Source organism: Cervus elaphus, chromosome 7, assembly GCF_910594005.1.
Source record: "Cervus elaphus chromosome 7, mCerEla1.1, whole genome shotgun sequence".
Taxonomy (NCBI): Eukaryota; Metazoa; Chordata; class Mammalia; order Artiodactyla; family Cervidae; genus Cervus; species Cervus elaphus.
In genome coordinates, this window is record NC_057821.1 from 35,588,940 (window position 1) to 35,609,787 (window position 20,848).

Here is a 20,848-nt window from a genome sequence, read left to right on the forward strand (position 1 = left end):
CACTTCTCAGATAAATGTGTTTTTAAATCCAGCTTTCTGATCTACTCGATATCTATATGAACAGTTGAATATTTGTCCTGAGGACCCGGGCAGGGACAGATGCACACCTGTATTTCTGCCATTCAATGGTTCAGTGTTTATGATACATGGGTTTTCTATGGGTCAGCTAGTAGGCAGCTCACTGTGGGCTACTTATTTTCTCCAGATGGTGCTTGCAGAGTGAGGGAAAAAGAGAGGCTGTGCTGACAACTGCAGGTGGCGAGCTGTGGGTACCAGAATATTTCCCCTGATTAAAAAGGAAACTCTGATGTTGGGGATCCCCAACTTGTGAATGTCCTGGATAATCACAAGGACACCACACAAGAGAAACAGTTGTCAGTCAGGGGGAATTTCAGATCAGTCCGTCTGGACCAAGAGAAGGCTACAAGAGCACCACGTAAGCCAGTGATGTCAGAACTTTCCCACCTCGTTTCAATCTACCCTGTTCCAACATGGCCTAAGGAATGAAGATCCCGAGAGGGAGAGACAAGGAACGTTGCAGAAATGGATACATCGATGCTTCCTGGTAGGTCCCCTGGGCCTCAGCAGGGGGGAGGGAAACAAGGAATAGGCTGAATATGAGATGGAGTTGACACTTGAATGACCTGGCTTTGTGAAACCCAGAGTGATAGAATGTATGGAATCATTGCAAGGTTGCAGAAAATGAGGATGCAGTGGAGTGTGGGTGAAGACAGCCACTGGAGGATGATGGACGCAGTTCATGTTTGTATCTGCTATGGTCTCAACCTTTGTGTCCCCCAGAGATTTCATATGATGAAATCCTGATTCCCATGCTTATGGTATCCATAGGTTGTGCCTTTCTGAGGTGATAGAATTATAAGGATGGAGCCTCCTCAATGAGATGAGTGCTTTTATGCACAGAGACACACAGAGGTCCCAAGCCCTTCTCCCCGTTTGAGGACACAATAAGAAGTGTGTAACCAGAAAAGACCCTGCATGACCACACTGTGGAAATCCATTTCCATTGTTTATAAGTCTGTGATATTTTTTAGAAAAACCCAGAAGGTTTAAGACAGCATCCTCACAATCTTCACACAGTTCAGTAAACCTCATGCTATTTGTACAAAGGTGCAAAGCACTGATCCTGTCTGGTGTAACACTGTGACAGTGGGCTGACAGTTTGCGGCTGGCTTTCATAAAGGATCCTGAGGATTCAGTCTTCTTGGTAGCATGACCAGAACCATGAACAATTGTCTGATACTTTGATTCTCATAACTTGACCCAGAATAATTTTCTGTGATTCTTACATAATCTCTTAATGGTCTTCTTTGTAATGCCAGCTTCTGCTATATGTGACTAATTTTAATAGGAGCTTCATTCTCTTAATTGTCGGGGTGGCTTTTCTTTTGGTTTTCAATTCAATGAAAATAAGAAATGTTAACAAATTGTCCTCTTAGATTCGAAATCTCTACAGAGTCTCTGTTTATTTTTTTAAGAGGAGACCCATTTCACAGAGCATGCATGTAAAAGTTGTAAATTTCAAAGAAGCTTGCTATGGGATAGATCATTAGCACCATCTCCGAGCTGGATGCCATAGATGTATATTTAGCACTCGTCGCTGATTCGGCACGCCAGGATCTTGCTGTACATGACAACTTTACGTGAATCGCTGCGCAGGCACTTGAACAGGTTATAAAGTGCAGAATGACGTACATCTTCATCGCTGGACACAAGGTCTCGGTATCCTGACCAGTACATGCGAAACTCGGACACCTTCTCCCTGACTGGACGAATAATCTGAATACCCAAAAGATAATGATTTCTTATGCTTTTTATTAGTATTTCCTTATCTTTGTCCCTTGTAATTCTCAAATTATGATTTGGGGAACACATGCAAAAGTAAAACTCTCTACATATGGATTTTTGAGCGAGCCTATAAGAAAACAGTAAGGAATCTAAAAAGTAGAAACACAACTCAAGTTTAGTTTTAACTTTCTCTTTTCTTCCTTCCCAATCTCATCCTTTGATTTGAGGAGAACAGAGAAAGAAGACAAGTGGAACTTCAATAGCAGTTGTCCTGGGATGCTTTGAGGAAAATGCTGAGCTTGGAAATTCTGTTCTCTAGTTCTCTTACTCTTGAAAATATTTCAACCACCTGTGCCCAGGAAGACGCAAGCTTTTGGTGGAATCGTGTGCAATAGAGGAAAGGCTGCACATGTCAAAGATTGCAGTGAAATTCTGATTTGCTTATATTGGAATCTATCACTTTAAATGACTAGGCTCCTGCTTTATGTAGTAGGAGTCTAGCATATAGAATTCATGAATCTTTTTCTTACAAAATGAAATATTTCAAAACTCCTTATGCATTACAGAAGTCAACTCTTTCATTCATGAACAAAGCAAGAAAGCCCTCTGCAGGATGCTCACCTGGCTGAATCGCCTCTCTAAGATTTTTTGAAGTTTTAATGATTTTTTAGCATTCTCTAAAGCATTTGTATTGATAGTATCTGTGAGGTCTTTCTCAATCTGGTTCCCATTGCCTGGATCAACCAGAGGAGTAGTCCAGAGGTACTGTAACATGAGTATCCACTTAGTAAGGTCTTCATTCTAAGCAAACATAAGAAACAGTCTCATTGAAATAATCATAATTCAATGGTTTTGGTTACATGTGATCTTTGCTCAGAGCAGCTGACCTAAAAGACTTTTGGTTATTCCTATGTGTATGCAGAGATTTTTGAAGGTAGTAAAAGTTGCAAAATTGTAATCTGTAAACTATTAGTTCACACTTCACTGAATTATTAATAAACAGGGTTATTTTGGGAATTAATACTTCTGATGAGTTCTAACTTATAACATGAATTTTCTTTTTCCTCTGAAATTCTACCACCCACTCAGTGAGTTCTTTGATGTTTGTCTATTTGCATTATAGAAATCTAAGTATTTTATGACAAGTCAGTATGTGCCTGCAGTACCTGACCCAGGAAAGAGGCATTCTACCTGTGCCCACATCATTATCACCCAGTGATTCTTTCATATTAATGAATCAGATGAGTCATTCATATTGATTTTCGATTGGTAATTTGTTTTGTAATGTTACAACAAAGAGACAATCAAGAAGACATGCCATTCCTAAACAGGCTTTCTTTCCTCTGTTGATCCCAACACCTGCCCCCATGCTGGTATCAGAAGAGTCTGTCTTGTTGACATGTGTCCAGGCAGAAAACGGGACAGCGTTGTCTTTGGTAACAGCATCCGTGGGATTCACAATGGAGGGTTTTTCCCCCAGGTTCACTACTACTAACAGAATTGAGCATGAAAATCCTGGGGTCTGAAGATCTCTAGTTAATATGCTTGATTTCTTTACAGTCATGAACTGTGTTAGTGGTAAAGAACAGAGAACTGAGTAAGATTAAATATAGTAATGCACATAAAGTGCTTAGTAACATGTATGGCCATGTAGTAACTCTCAATAAACTTTAAATTCAAGCTTATTGAAAAATCCCTCATCCTCCTTGTTTTTGAACTTTTCCTTTACTTGATCATCCTCATTATTAATGAGCTTAACAGAGGAAAAGAATGCTGGTATCATTGAGATAGTTGTAGAGAAAAGATAGAATTTTAAGGGGGAATGCATGTGAAAGCATTTTAAATAATGTTAGGATGAAGGACAATGCAGGAAATCAGAAAGGAGAGATTATAATGGTGAAAATATGGAGTTGTCATTAATCATTGAGGCTTGATATGTAAACTGTGTTGTTCTCAAAACAAGGCAATTGTTGCAGCCATGAGAAGCAAAGCAATGTTATATAAGCCTTTGTGGGAGAAACTTACAAGTTAAAAATAAAAGGTGACGGAGGAGTCATTGAGAGTGACGAATGAAGGAGGTGTCAGAGAAGTAGAAGCAGAATCAGAAGAACCTTGAAAGGCAGACGCGCTGGCTCGAGTGGTGCGGTGTAGGACTCCCATGTACAAGTCACTACTAACAGGGAGTACTCAAAATTGGGTTGTGTTTCTTACATATTCATGACCTTTGCAAACTTCTTTTTACACATGGAAGTTCCCATTCATTTCCTGTTTTTGTGCAGAATAATAGCTGCAATCCTGTGTCTAATGCATTACTTGAGCTAAACTTGTCTGCATGGACAATTTATAGATCTGTTGTTTATTTTGCTACTACAGATCTTTAGTTATCCCTTGATTTCCCTCATGCTTCATCAACTGCATAATATGATTTCTCTTCAACTGCTTACAATTCCTCCACCATATTCTTCATGGACAGTTTCCATTACCTCTCATAATCTGAAGCCTGGTAAGCTACCTAATTTCACATTAGATCTGGTGAAAAACCAAGGTTAAATACTCACGTTCATCTGTTGGGCTTTTGCTCTTTTTCCAGGAGCATGGATGAAATTGGTGTGGCAGTCATTGGTGGCATTGATATACTCTAATTTAATCTGGGGATACTTTTCTTCCTAAAGGGATCAGGCAATTAGTCAGGGTTGTTGGGTATTCAGTAGATGAGCCCATTACCAGAACATTAACATGTCTGAAAGATGTGTAATTTTTTAATGCGGAGGCATCACAAAATTTGAAAGTCATTCTTTTCTTACTTTTTCTATATATTGTCTCTATAAAAATGATTTTACATCTAACTTTCCTAAGTTCAAACTTTTCCCTTCTCTATTTTATCATTATCTTTTTTTTAAACTATTTTTTAGTATTTGAACCAAATATAGTACTTTTGTACCGATACTTGATGCCTCCCAGGTGACGGTAGTGGTAAAGAACATTCCTGCCAATGCAGGAGATATAAGAATACTCAGGTTGGATCCCTGGTGAAGAGCATCCCTTGCACGAGGGTACAGCGGCACACTCCTGTACTCTTGCCTGGCAAATCTATAGACAGAGGAGCCTGTTGGGCTACAGTCAGTGGGGTTGCAAAGAGTTGGACACAACTGATATGACTTAGAATGCATGCATGCACCTATATTTAACCATTTAATCTCAAGTTTACTGTGGGTTAGAGCCAATATATTCCCTTATTAGGAGTAATACAGTAATGACTGACCTCTCTGAGCCAGCTCACCAAAAAGATTACTGTTCATCCCAGGTGCAGAATACAATATTGTTTATAGTGACAAAATGGTACGACAGAAAAACATGGCATAAAGTTATAGGAAATACTAACGAATGGACTGAGAAAAAATAAGAGTAGAAAAATCTAACTAACACTTTGATAGAGAAAAACTAATCTTTAACGGAAGTTATGAACATTTGATGAGATTACTTGGAAAGGTTGGAAAAAAATGGACAGTCAAAAATAGAGGATGAAACAAACACTAGTGAGTACACAGAACTACATGAATTTAATAGAAACCTTTAGCACCACCTTTTGTTAGCTGTCTGCTCTATTGTGTGCTCCTTGAATGACCTAAAAGAATTAACATACAACTTTCAAATACCTTCATCAGAAAGAGAATAATTGTTTCCAATTGTAAACTCCCCTTCTATTGTAGCTGGACACCTATTCACTGCAAATCTTAAAACAATAATTTGTAACATTAAAAAAACTACCAGTATTCATTTTTGTGAATGGGATTCAGCTTTGTTTAACATGTTCCATCCACCCAGTTCACTGCAGAGAGTTCTCATTTATTGGCTATTTACACTGAGCCTGGAGAAGAAAGCCCACAGAGACACTGAAGGACCAGAAAATCACCATGCTTCATTTTCCCCAGTCCCACCTAAAAGTGCTTTCTGTCAGATAGTATTATGGACTGAATGTGTGTTCTTCAAATTCATGTGTTAGAGCCAGAATTGTCAAAGTACTGTGTTTTGAAAAGGGTTCTGACTTTTTGGCACGCCATGGTCTATAGCCCTCCAGACTCCTCTGTCCATGGGATTTCTCAGGCAAGAATACTATAGTGGCTTGCCATTCCATTCTCCAGGGAGTCTTCCAGACACAGGGATAGAACCCAGGTCTCTCCCATTGCAGGCAGATTATTCACCATCTGAGCCACCAGCAAAGCCCATTAAGGTTAAATGAGCTGTTAGGATACAACACTCATCCAATAGGTTTAGTGTCTCCATGAAGCGAAACACCAGAGAATTTTCTCTTCTGTCTCTGTGTTTGTGTGTCCTTTCCTCTGTCTGTCTTCCCCACTCCCCACCCTGTGTGAGGACGCACGGAGAAGCCATCCTGGGAAGAAAGAGTTCTCAGCAGAGCCTCACCTTGCTGGTGCCCTGATCTGGAACTTCTAGCCCCCAGAGCTGTGAGGAAATAAATTTCTGGTGTTTATTCCCTGAGTCTGTTGTATTCTTTTATGGCATTCCTAGCTGACAAATACAAAATCATTTATTTTGGAAATTTAAAAAAGAAAATGAATGTAAGGAAATTTAAAAAGTTATTGCACTTCCTAGGAAACTTTCAGATTTCACAAAACTGGTCCTTTCTTCGATTTCCACGTCTTATGAGCTGACAACCTCTTTAACCTTGAGAGTGTGTTAGTTGAAGTTTGGCTGATGCAGCCCTCTTGTTGAAAGGACAGTATGGCCCAGTCACTTACACAAAGGTACCTTCTGGGAGCCTGGTGGGCTACAGTCCATGGGGTCCCAGGAGTCGAAACCGACTTAGTAACTAAACCACCACCACCATAGTACTTACAAACTCATTGTACATTATTGTCGAAAGGTTATGCATGTCGTGGGACAGCCTGGAGACACGGCTAAACGTTGTTCTAAGGAACTTCAGGGGGACGCCAAACACGTCAGGACCGCAGGACGGGCATACGTTGCCTTGGCACAGGAGCAGATTTGACAGGACCAGCAGCAGGAGCAGGCAAGACCCTGCTAAAATAAAAACATGAGCCATTCTGAGATGATCTAGTCACCTGAGGTTATCAAATCCATCCTGTGGAGGGAAGCCTTCTCTTTCCCTGTGCCCTGAGCAGGAGTTCGTGCTGTAGTAGCTGGGGTGGGGAAGAAGGAGCACCTTCTGTGTGAATTTAGATGGATGGTGATATTTGCACAGATAGATAGTTGGAGAAGTAGGTTACTCCCTGCATTTTTGTATTGCTCCCAGAGGTACTTCTGTGCTCTGCAAACATTTGGAACTTAATTCTGAGCCAGAGTATTTAGGCTCTTCTTTTAAGACAGTTTAATGTTGGGACTCTGCAGACTCTGAGCAGCCAGGTCCTCTAGGAGTGTGTTATTTTTTCACTCTACATTGACCAGTGCTTGAATTTCAGATACGGAAATGACAAGAAGTGTACAGTTGATCTGTGTGGTTTACCATCACGCTGGGGTAAGAGTAAACACATGACTGACTGATCGCTACTATTGAGTACAGAGAGAATACTAAGAGAAAAAGGATACTGTACCTTGGATCTGCTAACTCACCTTCATAACCCCATGCATGTCTTTGATACTTTCCCAAACACTTTAACACATCTTAAAATTTGCCTTTCACAGTAACCCTGTGAGATAGCCTTCATCTTCACTATGATCATCAAGTTATGTTAATGAAGATGCAATGACTTGGAGAGGGCAAATAATTTTCCCGGGTCCCATTATTAGCAGATGGAGGTGACTGGGCACCAATACAGTCATCTGTTCACTTCCTGATGTCACATCACACATGCCTATGGGCTCTCGGCCTGCATGTGTGTAACCAGGACCATATCAGGAGCTGTGATGACTCTGCTTAATGCAAAAGATATTTTGTCTTTGACTGCAAATGAAAGGTCATGCTGACCGCAGGTGGGAAAGCACCAGCAGGAAAATGCTGACAGAGAAGCCCCCGCCGGAAAGTCCTGGATAAGTCCCAGGGACAGACATCCACCAATCAATGGCCCGTTGCCAGGCAGACTGATGGACACAAAGGCGCCAAGAATCCGGCCAATCAAAAACTGGCACAAGACCAGAAAGTCCAACCAGCAGCCTAGAGCCCGACCCTAACCGTATATGGAAAGGTCCCACCACGTCCGCAGCCGCCAGGGTATATAGGTGTTGCCCCGCTTCCCGCAGGTTGCAGACTCCCGCTTTCCCCCTGCTCGTGCCTGGGAGCTCTGCCCGGGAGCGATTGCCCAATAAAAGCCTCTTGATACTCCGGCACTCTCTTTGTCTTGCCGAGGCGTTCTTACATTTGGCGCACAACGTGGGGCTCGAGATGAGGGCCCCGGCTCATGCCGTGCCGGGCCCCTCAAGCTCCACCACCGTGGCCATACGTGCCCCAGCCATGGACCAACCTCCCAGATGGCAGACGATGGGGTAAGTCCCTCTGGCTTTGGGCCCCGCCACCCTGGGCTACCACTTCCTAGGGCCAGATAACCGGTGCGCAGTTATCGGGCCCTCATCCAGCAGGTGTGCCTCCTCCCGGTTCTCAGCTCATGCTGGAGATGTCCTAATCGGCTGAGTAACCCCCGGTCTCTCTCGAGACCTCCGATCTGGCTGCCTCTGTTTGCCCGGGGAAGCCCGGACAATAGAGGCTAGCCCCACGTGGTCACCATGGGGTCAGTGGCCTCCAAACCCGAGTCCAATTGGTGTACTCCACTAGAATGCCTGCTAGCCAACCTAAAAAATCTGAGGTTAACAGGCTACGTCAGGCCAAAACGGCTCACTTTTTTGTGCTCAGAGGCTTGGCCTCAATACCCCCTAGATAATGATTCCCATTGGCCCCCCACAGGGACGCTAGACTTTGATGTCCTCCATGATCTAGATAATTACTGTCGGAGAACGGGAAAATGGTCCGAGGTCCCCTACATACAGGCTTTCTGGACACTGCGCTCCCGCCCTACCCTTTGCACAACCTGCTCCCCGACCCAAATTATGCTCACCTAAACGGCCCGCCTGCCCAAATCCAGACCCCCCCTCCCAAAGAATCGCCAGGCCCTGAGTCCTCTGCCTTCTCTATTCCCCTAGAAGACCTGGTCGCACCCCCCCCCGCCCTATGCTTCTCTGACTCCAGCAGCTCCCTCCCCCACTCCCACTTCCCTAACTGCCCCAACAACACCTTCCCACACTTCCTCAATTGATACACAACCGACTGAAACTATACACCTCCCTCCTACTCCCATTCTCTATCCTCCATTACCTCCCCTAACACCCTCCCCATCACTGGTTAGCTCACACACATGGTCCCATGGACAGTCATCCCAAGATTCTTTTCCCCGTGCCCCGGCCCCCCCACTCCCTCTGAGACAAGTAGCCGGAGCTGAGGGCTTGGCACAGGTCCACGTCCCCTTCTCCCTCCAAGACCTGTCTCAAATCGAGGCCAAGCTTGGGTCATTCTCATCCAACCCTACCCATTACATCAAGCAGTTCACCCAACTGATCCGCTCATACGCCTTAACCTGGAAAGATATCTATGTGGTCTTAGGTTCCACCACCACCCCAGAAGAGCGACAAGCCATCTGGATGGCCTCTAAGACCCAGGCCAACCAGAGACACTTCACTAACCCCTCTCCTGAGCGCCCCCCAGGGGCCCAGGCAGTCCCCAACACAGACCCTAACTGGGACTATCAGGAGACTGGGGGAGGCGAACTCAGGGTCAGATATATGGTAGAGTGTCTCCTGGGTGGCATGGAAGCCACTTCTAATAAAGTGGTCAACTTCCTCAAGCTGGATGAGATCACCCAGGGCCCTGACAAAAACCCTGCTATGTTCTTAAATAGGCTGACAGAGGCCCTTATCCAATATACCCGACTGGCTCCAGACTCCCCAGCCAGAGCAGTCACTCTGGCCAATTGTTTTATCTCTCAATCCGCCCCCGACATCCAAAAAAAACTGGCCAAGGCTGAGGGCGGCCCTCAGACTCCCATACGAGACCTGGTAAAAATGGCCTTTAAAGTTTACAATGCCCGGGAAGAGACTGCAGAGGCTAGTCGTAAAGCCAGACTGAGACAAAAGGGCGAACTCCAGGCCAGCCTCCCCAACCAACAAACCCAGGCTCTGATAGCAACCCTGCAGCCGGAAACGGGCTCGGGCCCACAAAAACCCCCACCGGGGGCCTGATTCAAATGCGGCAAAGAGGGACACTGGGCCAAAATGTGTCCTAACCCAAGACCGCCCACAAGGCCCTGCCCAAAGTGCAGACAATGTAGGCACTGGGCAAGTGACTGTCCCTCGGCCTCTCGCCCCTGACCCCAGGGGGTAAGGGACCAGAGCGACCCAGGATGACTCCGAGCCCAGACCCCGCCCTACAACTGCTGACCTTTGATGAAGACTGAAGCCGCCCAGACTCAGGAACCCCGATAACCCAAGCCGAGCCCAGGGTAATGCTCCAGGTAGCGGGTAAGTCGATTGACTTCTTGGTTGACACAGGGGCTACCTATTCGGTCTTTCCCTCTTTTGGAGGCACCTTGCATCCTTCCTGGGTCTCAGTAATGGGATTTGACGGCCAGCCGTCACAGCCTTTAGAGACCAAGCCCTTAAACTGCCAATTAGACAATTGCCTATTCACCCACTCCTTTCTAGTTATTCCCTCCTGCCTGACCCCTCTGCTAGGGAGAGATATTCTAACAAAACTCAAGGCCACACTTCACCTAACCCCAGGGACTTTCCCTTCCACAGGCAGATTCCTACTGCTACTCACTGGGTCCTCTAGCTCCCAAATAGATCCCCAGGTTTGGGACACCAAGATCCCAACAATTGCCCAACACCAACCCCCAGTCCTCATCCACCTAAAAGACCCCACCTGTTTTCCGGCTCAGGCCCAGTTCCCCCTGTCCCAGCCCAACCTTCGAGGGCTTAAGCCAATCATTAACTGCCTCCTGGGAGAGGGCCTACTGGTCCCCACCTCGTCCCCATGTAATACCCCCATCCTTTTGGCCCGTAAGGCCTCAGGAGCCTACCGACTAGTCCAAGACCTCCAGCTTATCAACGAGGCCGTTGTCCCTACACACCCGCTGGTCCCCAACCCCTATACTTTATTGTCCCAAATACCCACGGGCACCACCCACTTCACGGTAATCGATCTCAAAGATGCATTCTTTTCCATCCCAATCCACCCCGCCTGTCAATTTCTGTTCGCCTTCACCTGGACTGATCCTGACACCAGACAGGCCACTCAACTCACGTGGATGGTCCTGCCTCAGGGGTTTCGAGATAGCCCTCATTACTTTGGCCAGGCCCTGGCCCGGGACCTGGCCGTCTGCCGTCTTAGCCCTAGTACCCTGCTCCAATATGTAGATGACCTCTTCCAAAGATCTCTCAAAACAACACACCACAGCTCTCCTTAACTTCCTGGCCTCCAGAGGATACCGGGCCTCACAGTCAAAGGCCCAACTCACCCAGTCCTCAGTTACTTACCTGGGATTACAAATTACCCCCACCACCAAGGCCCTCACAACCGACCGTTGCCAACTCCTCCGGTCTATCCAGCCTCCAACTAACGGAGACCAAATCCTGTCTTTCCTGGGCCTGGCGGGATTCTTTCGCCATTGGGTTCCCAACTATGCCTCACTGGCAAGACCCCTCTATTCAGCAGCAAAAGAAAGCCCAAAGGGGCCACTCTCCTCACAAAACGAGGTCACCCAAGCCTTTCTCACGTTACAGTCTGCCCTGACATCTGCCGCTCCCCTTTCCCTGCCTAATCCAAACTACCCATATCATCTCTATACTGATGAAAAGGGGGGAATAGCCTTTGGGGCCCTGGTACAGCCGGTGGGCTCTGAGTTGTTGCCTGTCGCCTTCATCTCCAAACAACTAGACCCCACTGCCAGGGGATGATTCCCCTGCCTACGAGCACTGGCAGCGGCAGCAGCGGTTTACATGGATGCAAAAAAGTTACTTCAAAATCAACCTCTAACCATTTTCTCCCCTCACCGCCTCAGTGACCTCTTGGCTTCCAGGTTCCTCTCTGACCTCAGTGACTCCAGACTACAGCAGTTCCACTTAATATTCCTAGACAACCCGCAGGTCACCGTGGGATGTAGTTCCCAGCTGAACCCGCTATCTGCGCTTCCATCTCCCCCGATTTCCTCAAGAGTCCCTGCTCACCAGTGTACCGAGATCTTGGACTCTCTGACACAGCCACCTCCAAACCTCTTTGCAGAGCCACTGCCGGATCCCAATATAACCATGTTTGTCGACGGGAGTTCCAAAAAGGACCCAGATGGGCGCCGGGCAGCGGCCTACGCTGTAGTCACCCTACAGAAAGTCCTTGAGGCCCAACCCCTCCCACTAGGAACAACTTCCCAAAAGGCAGAACTAACTGCAATGACCCGAGCCCTACAAGAAATAAAAGGGCCAATATCTACACAGACTCTAAGTACGCTTTCCTAATCGCCCACTCACACGCAGCAATCTGGAAAGAGAGAGGCTTTCTCACAACTAAGGGCTCCCCAATATGTAATGCCTCCCATATTACCAGACTACTGGAGGCCATCCCCTGCCAAAAGAAGTAGCCAGCTTACATTGCGGGGACACCAGGCAGCTCGTGATAACATAGCCCAGGGTAATAATTTGGCTGACCAAGTGGCCCAGCAAACCGCCCTGCAGCAAGAGGCGGTCCCTCTACTGGTCCTGGAAACATCCTTTACCCCTAAATACACCAAGGCAGAAACCAGAGCTCTACTCGCCCAGGAGGGGACACAAACACATCCTTCCAGATGGATCACCCTCCACGAAAAACTGGTCCTCCCTGAACAACAAGCCATCACCATCATAAAGCAGATCCATGACACCCTCCATATCAGACCGCGAGCTCTCTTAACTTTCCTTAGCCTGCTCTTCTCCCCTCTTCACCTTAGACAGGCCATCCAGACCGTACATTGCTCCTGTTTGACCTGCGCAACGATCTCTCCTCAAGGAGGGCTCCGGCCCCCCCAGGAAACCCACCAGCTGAGAGGACACCTGCCCAGTCAAGATTGGCAGGTGGACTTCACTCACATGCCCAAACACTGGGCTTATCATTATCTGCTGGTACTCTGTGGACACATTCTCAGGATGGGTCGAGGCCTTCCCCACCTCCTGCGAAATAGCTGCAATAGTATCCAAAACGCTGGTCAAACACATCATCCCCCGGTTCGGACTCCCTAGCTCCCTCCAATCCGATAACGGATCTGCTTTTGTTTCGCAGATAACCCAGCAGGTAGCTGCAGCCCTCAACATCACCTGGCATCTTCACATCCTGTACTGACCCCAGTCATTGGGTAAGGTAGAATGGGCCAACGGGGTCCTCAAAGCCCACCTCACCAAGCTCGCCTCAGAAGTGTGGCTCTCCTGGGTCAACCTCCTCCCCTTGGCTCTCACCCGCATCCGCACAACACCATACTCAAAGACAGGTTTGACCCCCTTCGAACTGCTGTATGGCAGGCCCTACCTGCTGACCCATCTTCCCCCAGAAAAACCACCTCCCCTGGCCAATTATCTGCTCCTCTTCACCCGCCTGCGCGCCTTACTCAGGGAACATGCAGATCGGGTCCTGCCACAACCTGGAGAAGGTGACGGTTCCATCAGACCGCTGTCGCCCGGGGACCAGGTGCTACTCAGGACCCTGTCTCCCAGGCCCCTCCAACCTCGTTGGATGGGTCCTTACACAGTAGTCCTGACCACCCCCACTGCAGCCAACCTCTCAGGCCTCGAACCCTGGTACCATGTGACCAGGCTCAAACGAGCCCCCCCAGGCCTTCCAGAAAGAGATCCAGGCTTAGACTCGGGTCCAAAGGCTTCGCCAGGACACACATACCAGTCCTCTCTAACAGGGCCCGCAAAACTAAAAATCTCCCAGTCCCCCTTCCCACCAGTGGCCAAAGAATGACAGGTACCCTCCTATTGCTTGTTCTCCTTGGTCAGACCTACGGGGGATTTGATGACCCAGCTAAGACGAGGCAAATCCTGGCCAGGCAAATAGGAAAGCCTTGTGACTGCACCGGGGGGACTCTCTCCCAATATCCTGAGGGAAGGGTCAGACACGTCCAATCAATCAACTGCGGGGACAAAATGGCTTACAACTTTATAGGGTTGGGATACGAGTCTTCCTCAAATGGATACTCACACATTGGAAAAGCCAATTCATGGCAATGCGTTAACGCCATCCAGACCCCAGAACCCCTGCCCCCAGGTCAGCTCAAGAACTGCTCTTGCTGAGAATACCAGGAAACTCTCCACTCTCTATGCTACCTTAAGGAACAGGCACGCCAATGCAGGGGCCCAAAAAATAAGACTTATTGGACTGCAACACAAACAGGACACTTCCCGGGTACATCGGGCCCAGGCCCTTCCTCACCTGCGTGCCCAAATAAGGCAGGTAAAGAGGTCTGCTGGAACCTAAAGGCACCCATACACGTCTCAGATGGAGGAGGGGTCCAGGATATGGCACGAAGAGAACAAGCCCAACAAAGACTCCAAGAAGTAATGGACCATTACTTTCCAAAAGTCCATTACCATCCCCTGGCCCTGCCTAATCAGCGGGGCCCTCTGCAACTAGACCCAGCATCTACAAACTTAATACAGCTAACATGGAACACCCTAAATCAGTCCAGCCCCGAGTGGGCCCAAGATTGCTGGATATGCCTAGCCATAGGAACCCCTCGCCCGCTAGCCGTGCCGGCCAACCTCTCCCAACCTGTCAACACCTCTGTATACCCAGCAGCATGTAAAGTAACACCACCCTTGCAGGCACAACCGATAGAAGCCTCAATAGGATACTGCCTAAGAGGCCAAATAACAGACAATGAGACAGCTCTAGACGTGGGGGTGGGAGACTTTGCCAGCTACACCACAATACAGAACATCACCACCTCAATATGCGCCCCTCATCCCCTGGTCTTTGTCTGTGGAGGAAACCTGGCCTATACTTTCCTCCCTACAAACTGGACTGGAACCTGTGTACTCGCAGTCCTGCTCCCAGACATTGACCTGATATCAGGAAAAGAACCAGTCCCCATACCCACTCTAGACCATGTGGCCAGGAAAAAAAAGCGAGCTATCCAAATGGCACCCCTGCTGGCGGGACTGGGCTTATCCACCAGCTTAGCGGCAGGGGCAGCAGGGATCGGCCTCTCACAGCACACATACACCAAGCTCTCCCAACAGATCATATCAGATGTCCAACATGTGGCTGACACCATGTTAGAACTTCAGGGGCAAATAGATTCTCTAGCAGAAGCTGTCCTCCAAAATAGACGTGGGCTAGACCTCCTCACCGCCCAAGAGGGCGGCATATGCCTTTTCTTACAGGAAAGATGCTGTTTCTATGCCAACCGCTCCAGAATAGTCCAGACTAAGATTAAGGAGCTACAGGACGACCTGGAACAAAGGTGCAGACAGATCCAGGAAAGCCCCCTCTGGACCGGACTCAATGGTTTACTCCCATACCTCTTGCCACTTCTAGGCCCTATACTCCTGCTGGTTATGAGCCTCACCATAGGCCCCTGCCTCCTCCAACTTGTTTTTCGCAGGGTCCAAAAAATAGCGCAGGCCACGACCGGACAGGCCATGATACTAACAGCTTACACTCAACTCAATTAAGAAGACATAGACCCACCTCACAATCCTACATAAGCTGACCTTTCGTCCCAACCGGCCCTGACCCCCACATTGCCCCCGTTCAGCAGGAAGTAGCCAGAAGACAAACGTCGTCCCTTGTCCTATACCAAAAAGGCCAGGATGAAAGGTCACGCTGACCGCAGGTGGGAAAGCTCCAGCCGGAAAATGCTGACAGAGAAGCCCCCGCCGGAAAGTCCCGGATAAGTCCCAGGGACAGACATCCACCAATCAATGGCCTGTTACCAGGCAGACTGATGGACACAAAGGCACCAAGACTCTGGCCAATCAAAAACTGGCACGAGACCAGAAAGTCCAACCAGCACCCTAGAGCCCGACCCTAACCATATATGGAAAGGTCCCGCCACGTCCGCAGCCGCCAGGGTATATAGGTGTCGCCCCGCTTCCCGCCGGTTGCAGACTCCTGCTTTCCCCCTGCTCGTGCCTGGGAGCTCTGCCCGGGAGCGATTGCCCAATAAAAGCCTCCTGATACTCCGGCACTCTCTTTGTCTTGCCGCGGCGTTCTTACACAAAACAGCAGTGACCATAGAACATTGGTTTTATCCACTTGTTCTGCTCTGTCTATAAAACACTCACCGTTAAAGTCTTTGACAATTATCAGTGTAGGGGCCTGGTTTTCCTGGCCAACGTTGCTTCTAGGCAACTTGACAACTCTTCTACTTTTAAGCATCCTTAATCTTCTCATTACATTTGTTTCTTCGAGAAAATGGCAGGTAAATCTCCAAATAGTAATACAAGAATATTACCTAATCAGCACCCAAGACAGCGTCATTGGCTCTGTGAATAAAGGCCTGACTTGGATGTTTTAGGGAGTAAATTCATCTGTCTGGTCGGGAGTATATCCTGACAACCCATGGGGCTTAGTTTTTGAACCATCTCCAAACACCACCGCTTGATAAGAGAACTAGACCTTCATGCTTCCATTATGTATTTTAATATTTCACAAATTACTTCTGGCTCTACTTTTGGCCAACAGAAGCATAAAATCATAGACTCTTGCTAGCATGATTTTAATATTACTTTTCCTGTCCATCCTTTGTAAGTAAGTAAAATTTAACTGAAGTGAGGAGAATAGAGTTTGGACAAGAAACTGATTAAACAGGAATTTTATCCTCCTGAATGAGATCTGAATATGATTTTTTTTCCAATTTTCCAGAATAGTGGTAATTTAATGAAGGATAAGATATCAGCATTTACTAGGTTTTCTCTGCTCTTAGTTAGTTTAAAGCGGCATGGTATCTAAGAATAAAATGGTTATTTAAAATTAGGTGATAAAAATCAAAGAACTGGTTCTCAAAAAGAAGACATATAAGTTGGAGAAATTTGGGACAATCTCTGTCATCAACTAAAGAGCTTATTGTGACAGGCAAGGAGAATAATAGCTTGTATAACATAGACGTATTTGTGTGTGTATATTCTGTGCATGTATACATGTGTTATGAATAAATATATGTTTAATTCCTACATGGAACTTTGGACCTTATAAAATTCAATTTTATAAGTGGCAGTAAATGTAACAGAATACCCTAATTCTTAATGTAATTGATCATTTGTTGGTGGATGACTAACTATATGATTTTTTTTCTGTTAAATTTTTATTTGTGTGTTTGCTTTGGTAGCATATATATTAGAAATTTTAAATAATACTGAGAAGATTAGCATGGCCCTGGCCCAAGGATAACACACAAATTTATGAAGCCTTCCATATTTTTCTCTAACAGCTTCAAGGGGTCCGATGGGAATCAAGGTGGGAAGGAGATTCAAGACTGAGGCGACATAGGTAAACCTATGGCTGACTCATGTTGATGGTTGGCCGAAAGCAGTATAGTATTGTAAAGTAATTAGCCTTCAATTAAACATCAATAAATTTAATGATTAAAACTGTTACTGGGGATCATATAACAGGTTCAGATATCCATTGAATGACTAAAGAGGATCTGACTGCAAGCTGATGGTGTCAATTATCCTTGGTTAGTGATTCATTAACTTTATAGTTGAATGAGAAAAGTAAGCTAACAAACACTATTGTCTGTGACTCAGTGTCATAGCAAGCTATAATCCTTGTCTGCATTTGCTTTTAGGCGGCATTGTGCCCAAACTTTGAAACTGACACCGTTCCCAGAAGCACACAGTCATAAGTTCTGTTCAGGATTTCTGTTCCTGATGCTGGAGGATTCTGTTCGCTGGTCCACTAGGTCTGAAACTTTCTCTCCTGAGCATTCTCTGGTTCTATCATGTGCACAAGTCTTTCTATTTTGGTTGTCTAATTTGATTCTCTTATTCTTTTGATCAGACTACCAAGTCTCTTTACGATTTACTTTTCAGACCCTTTTGTGCTTTGATTTTTCTGATGCTCATTAGTGTGTTTGCTTCCATGTCTACCTCTCTGAGTAGTTTTCAGTCTCTACAAATACCCTTCCCTATTTGCTTACTGTCTGGATTTTGGCGTTCAGCATCAGCATACTTTTATGAATTTCATTTTCCTTCTGGTGAAGTTTCTGGTATACAGTTTAAGCTGATGGGCTCCCATCTGGCTTTTTCGTGTTGTCTCCAAAAAATTAGAGAACTCTGCTTTCTTTCTAGGCAATACTGCCCCTTCATTTAATACCATTGCTAATTTTCTGTGATTTCACCTCCTGCCTCATAAGCTTTGTCCTTCTCAGTCTACTGTAACTTGAGTGCTATGTGTCTCTATGTTGGTATTACTATTTTATTTTATTTTGTTAATTTTAACTGGAGGCTAGGTACTTTATAATATTGTATTGGTTTTGTCATACATTGACAATAATCCACCATGGGTGTAAAAGTATCCCCATCCTGACCCTCTTCCCACCTCTCTCCCCATCCCATCCTTCTGGATCATCCCAGTGCACCAGCCCCGAGTACCCTGGATCATGCAGCGAACCTGGACTGGCAATTCATGTCATATGTGATAATATACATGGTTCAATGCCATTCTCCCAAGTCAGCCCACCCTCGCCCTCTCCCACAGAGTCCAAAAGACTTCTGTACAACTGTGTGTCTTTTGCTGTCTTGCATACAAGGTTATCGTTACCATATTTCTAAAGTCCATATATTATCTTAGTGTGCTGTATTGGTGTTTTACTTTCTGGCTTACTTCACTCTGTATAATAGGCTCCAGTCTCATCCACCTCATTAGAACTGATTTAAATTTGTTCTTTTTAATGGCTGAGTAATATTCCATTGTGTACACATACCACAAAAGTTAAAAGGTGTGGTGATGGCAATGTTACTTAATAGAAAGGGAAACTCGTTTCTAATACATACACAAATGGGGGTTTACAAGATGATGATTGGGTAGTTGGAAGTGGGGTACACCTCTCTCCACCGATGCATCAAGAACATCTAAAGACACAGCAGTTCTAACAGAAGACCAGGTGAATACTGGCAGGACTCCCTGACTACAGAGAAGGAGTGTCTGGATCCACACAGAACTCGGTAGGAGAAAGGAAAGAAGGGATAAGGAGGAACGGGAAAGAAGGAGTGAGCATGTGGGACCAACCTGCACCTGGGGCTGAGGGAGCTGAAGCGCAGGGGAGAGATCCCTGCCTCCATGACCGTCCTCTGGAATAGGGGAGTCATTTGAAGCTGTTGGGGAGTGAACTAACTAATCAGTGACCGTCTGAATGGAGTGAGAACCACATAGACAAGCCATGCTGCTGCCTTTCATACCTCGGACAGGGTTGTAAGTCCACTGGTGTCCATGGAAGCTGAGAGCTGGAGCCATGGGGACTGCAGAATGACCCTAGGGTGAGAAGTCCTGTTGACCGTGTGGAGTCAGCCGGATGGGATGGGATGGGATGGAGGAAATCTGCTGCATCGAATGCTACTTAAGGAAAGCCACGAGGCCATAAAAGTAGGGTTCAATTGCCTGTGGAGTAGAGCTATCTCTTTCTCCATGAGGGTACCTGTAGGTTGAGCAATAGAGAAGACTTCAGTGAGGGTGGTCCTTGAGTGCCTGATGCACTAAGCAATGAAGAGTTTTGAATGTCTATATACACTACCCTACCCTGTTCTCTGCCTAAATTGTGCATATTAACATTGTAAAATTTTTATGAACTTAAATTTCTTCTGGTAGAGTTTCTGGTTTACAAATTAAGCTAGTTCCTCACATCTGACTCATTCTTGGTGTTTGAATATACTTTGAGAACCTTTCTCCCTCTCAAGGTAATACTGCCCTTTACTTTACTACCATTGTTGATTTCCCATACTTTCACTTCTTCCTACTATATTCTATGTTTTTCTCTATTCACTATATCTTTAGTACTATGTGTCCCTATGTTGCTATTAATATTTATAATAAATTATCAACCCAATGCAGTAGAGAATCAAAAGGACTTCAGTTTCAACACTAGTAATAAATTACCCCCAAATTATAATCCATTAGTGATCTCATTTGAAACTGATTTTCTATCGATATATTAGTGAGGTCACTGAACTCATTTTCCTTACTAGGTGGCTCAATTTTAAAAGGAAATATGGAAACAATTGACCTTCCTTTTTATATGTCTCATTAGTTAGTATGCAAGTATTAGTTTTGCTTTTTTTTCCCCCCTGTGAGGCTGTTCTTAGTAGATATATTTTTTTTTTTTCTGTTCTTAGTACATATTATAGCTCACTGTGGGGTGATTTCTATTGACTGAAGAATGTACACTGTGAACTGTCATTGTCAAACAAGTGAATGGAGATGAAGAAAGTAATGTCAGGAAGGCACAGGCTTTTGTTGCTCTAGCAGGAACACCTTGCAGTGTCTCTCATCTACAGTCTGATCTTCAGATTTATTGAAACTCTTACTTTTCTTATGCTCCATTAAAAATTTGGATTATTTGGGGTTTTTTGCCCTCGAGTTGTATGTCTCATGTATTTTTGGATATTAAGCCCTTATGAAATATATGATTTGGAAATATCTTTTGTCAATCTGTAAAAAGCCATTTGATTTTGTTGATGTTCCTTTCTTTGGAGTTTGATGTGGTCCCACTTGTTTGTTTTTGCAGTTGTTGCCTTTGCTTTTAGTGTGAGACCCAAAAACTCATTGCAAAGACCGATGGCAAGAAGATTACCTCAATGATTTCTTCTAGCTGTTTAATCACTTAAAGTCTTACATTCAATTTTTTATTCCCTTTTTAGTTGACTTTTGTGTATGCTAAAAGATGAGGGCACAGTTTCACTTTTTCATAGCACTATCCAGTTTTCCCAATGCCGTTTTTGAAAAGCTTCTCCTTTCCCCACTGGATATTCTTGGCTCCTTTTTCATAATCTAACAGACAATATATGGGTGTGCAGTACTTTCTGGCTTTGTTGTTCTGCTCTGTTGATCTAT

At 45.7% G+C, this 20,848-nt stretch overlaps 1 protein-coding gene and 1 non-coding gene across 2 annotated transcripts; one reads left to right on the forward strand and one right to left on the reverse strand.

Annotated features, from left to right (window-relative positions):
- Window positions 1–1,605: 1,605 nt before the first annotated feature.
- On the reverse strand, window positions 1,606–19,255 carry LOC122697836 (placental prolactin-related protein 3-like). Its single transcript, XM_043908832.1, has 5 exons — window positions 19,201–19,255; window positions 6,665–6,846; window positions 4,365–4,472; window positions 2,428–2,607; window positions 1,606–1,797 (listed from the first exon to the last, which is right to left on the reverse strand). The coding sequence occupies exons 1-5, from the start codon at window positions 19,253–19,255 to the stop codon at window positions 1,606–1,608; spliced, it is 717 nt and encodes a 238-aa protein (XP_043764767.1).
- On the forward strand, window positions 17,113–17,219 carry LOC122697888. Its single transcript, XR_006342219.1, has one exon. It is a non-coding gene; the product is annotated as a U6 spliceosomal RNA (small nuclear RNA).
- Window positions 19,256–20,848: the final 1,593 nt, after the last annotated feature.

Coding starts and splice junctions, on each gene's coding strand:
- LOC122697836 (XM_043908832.1), bottom strand. CDS start 19,255: ATGGCTCCAGCTCTCAGCTTCCATGGACACCAGTGGACTTACAACCCT. Junction 4,473..6,664: donor CAATAATGTACAATGAGTTT/GTAAGTACTATG, acceptor TGATCCCTTTAG/GAAGAAAAGTATCCCCAGAT. Junction 2,608..4,364: donor CAAAAGCCCAACAGATGAAC/GTGAGTATTTAA, acceptor ATGTTTGCTTAG/AATGAAGACCTTACTAAGTG.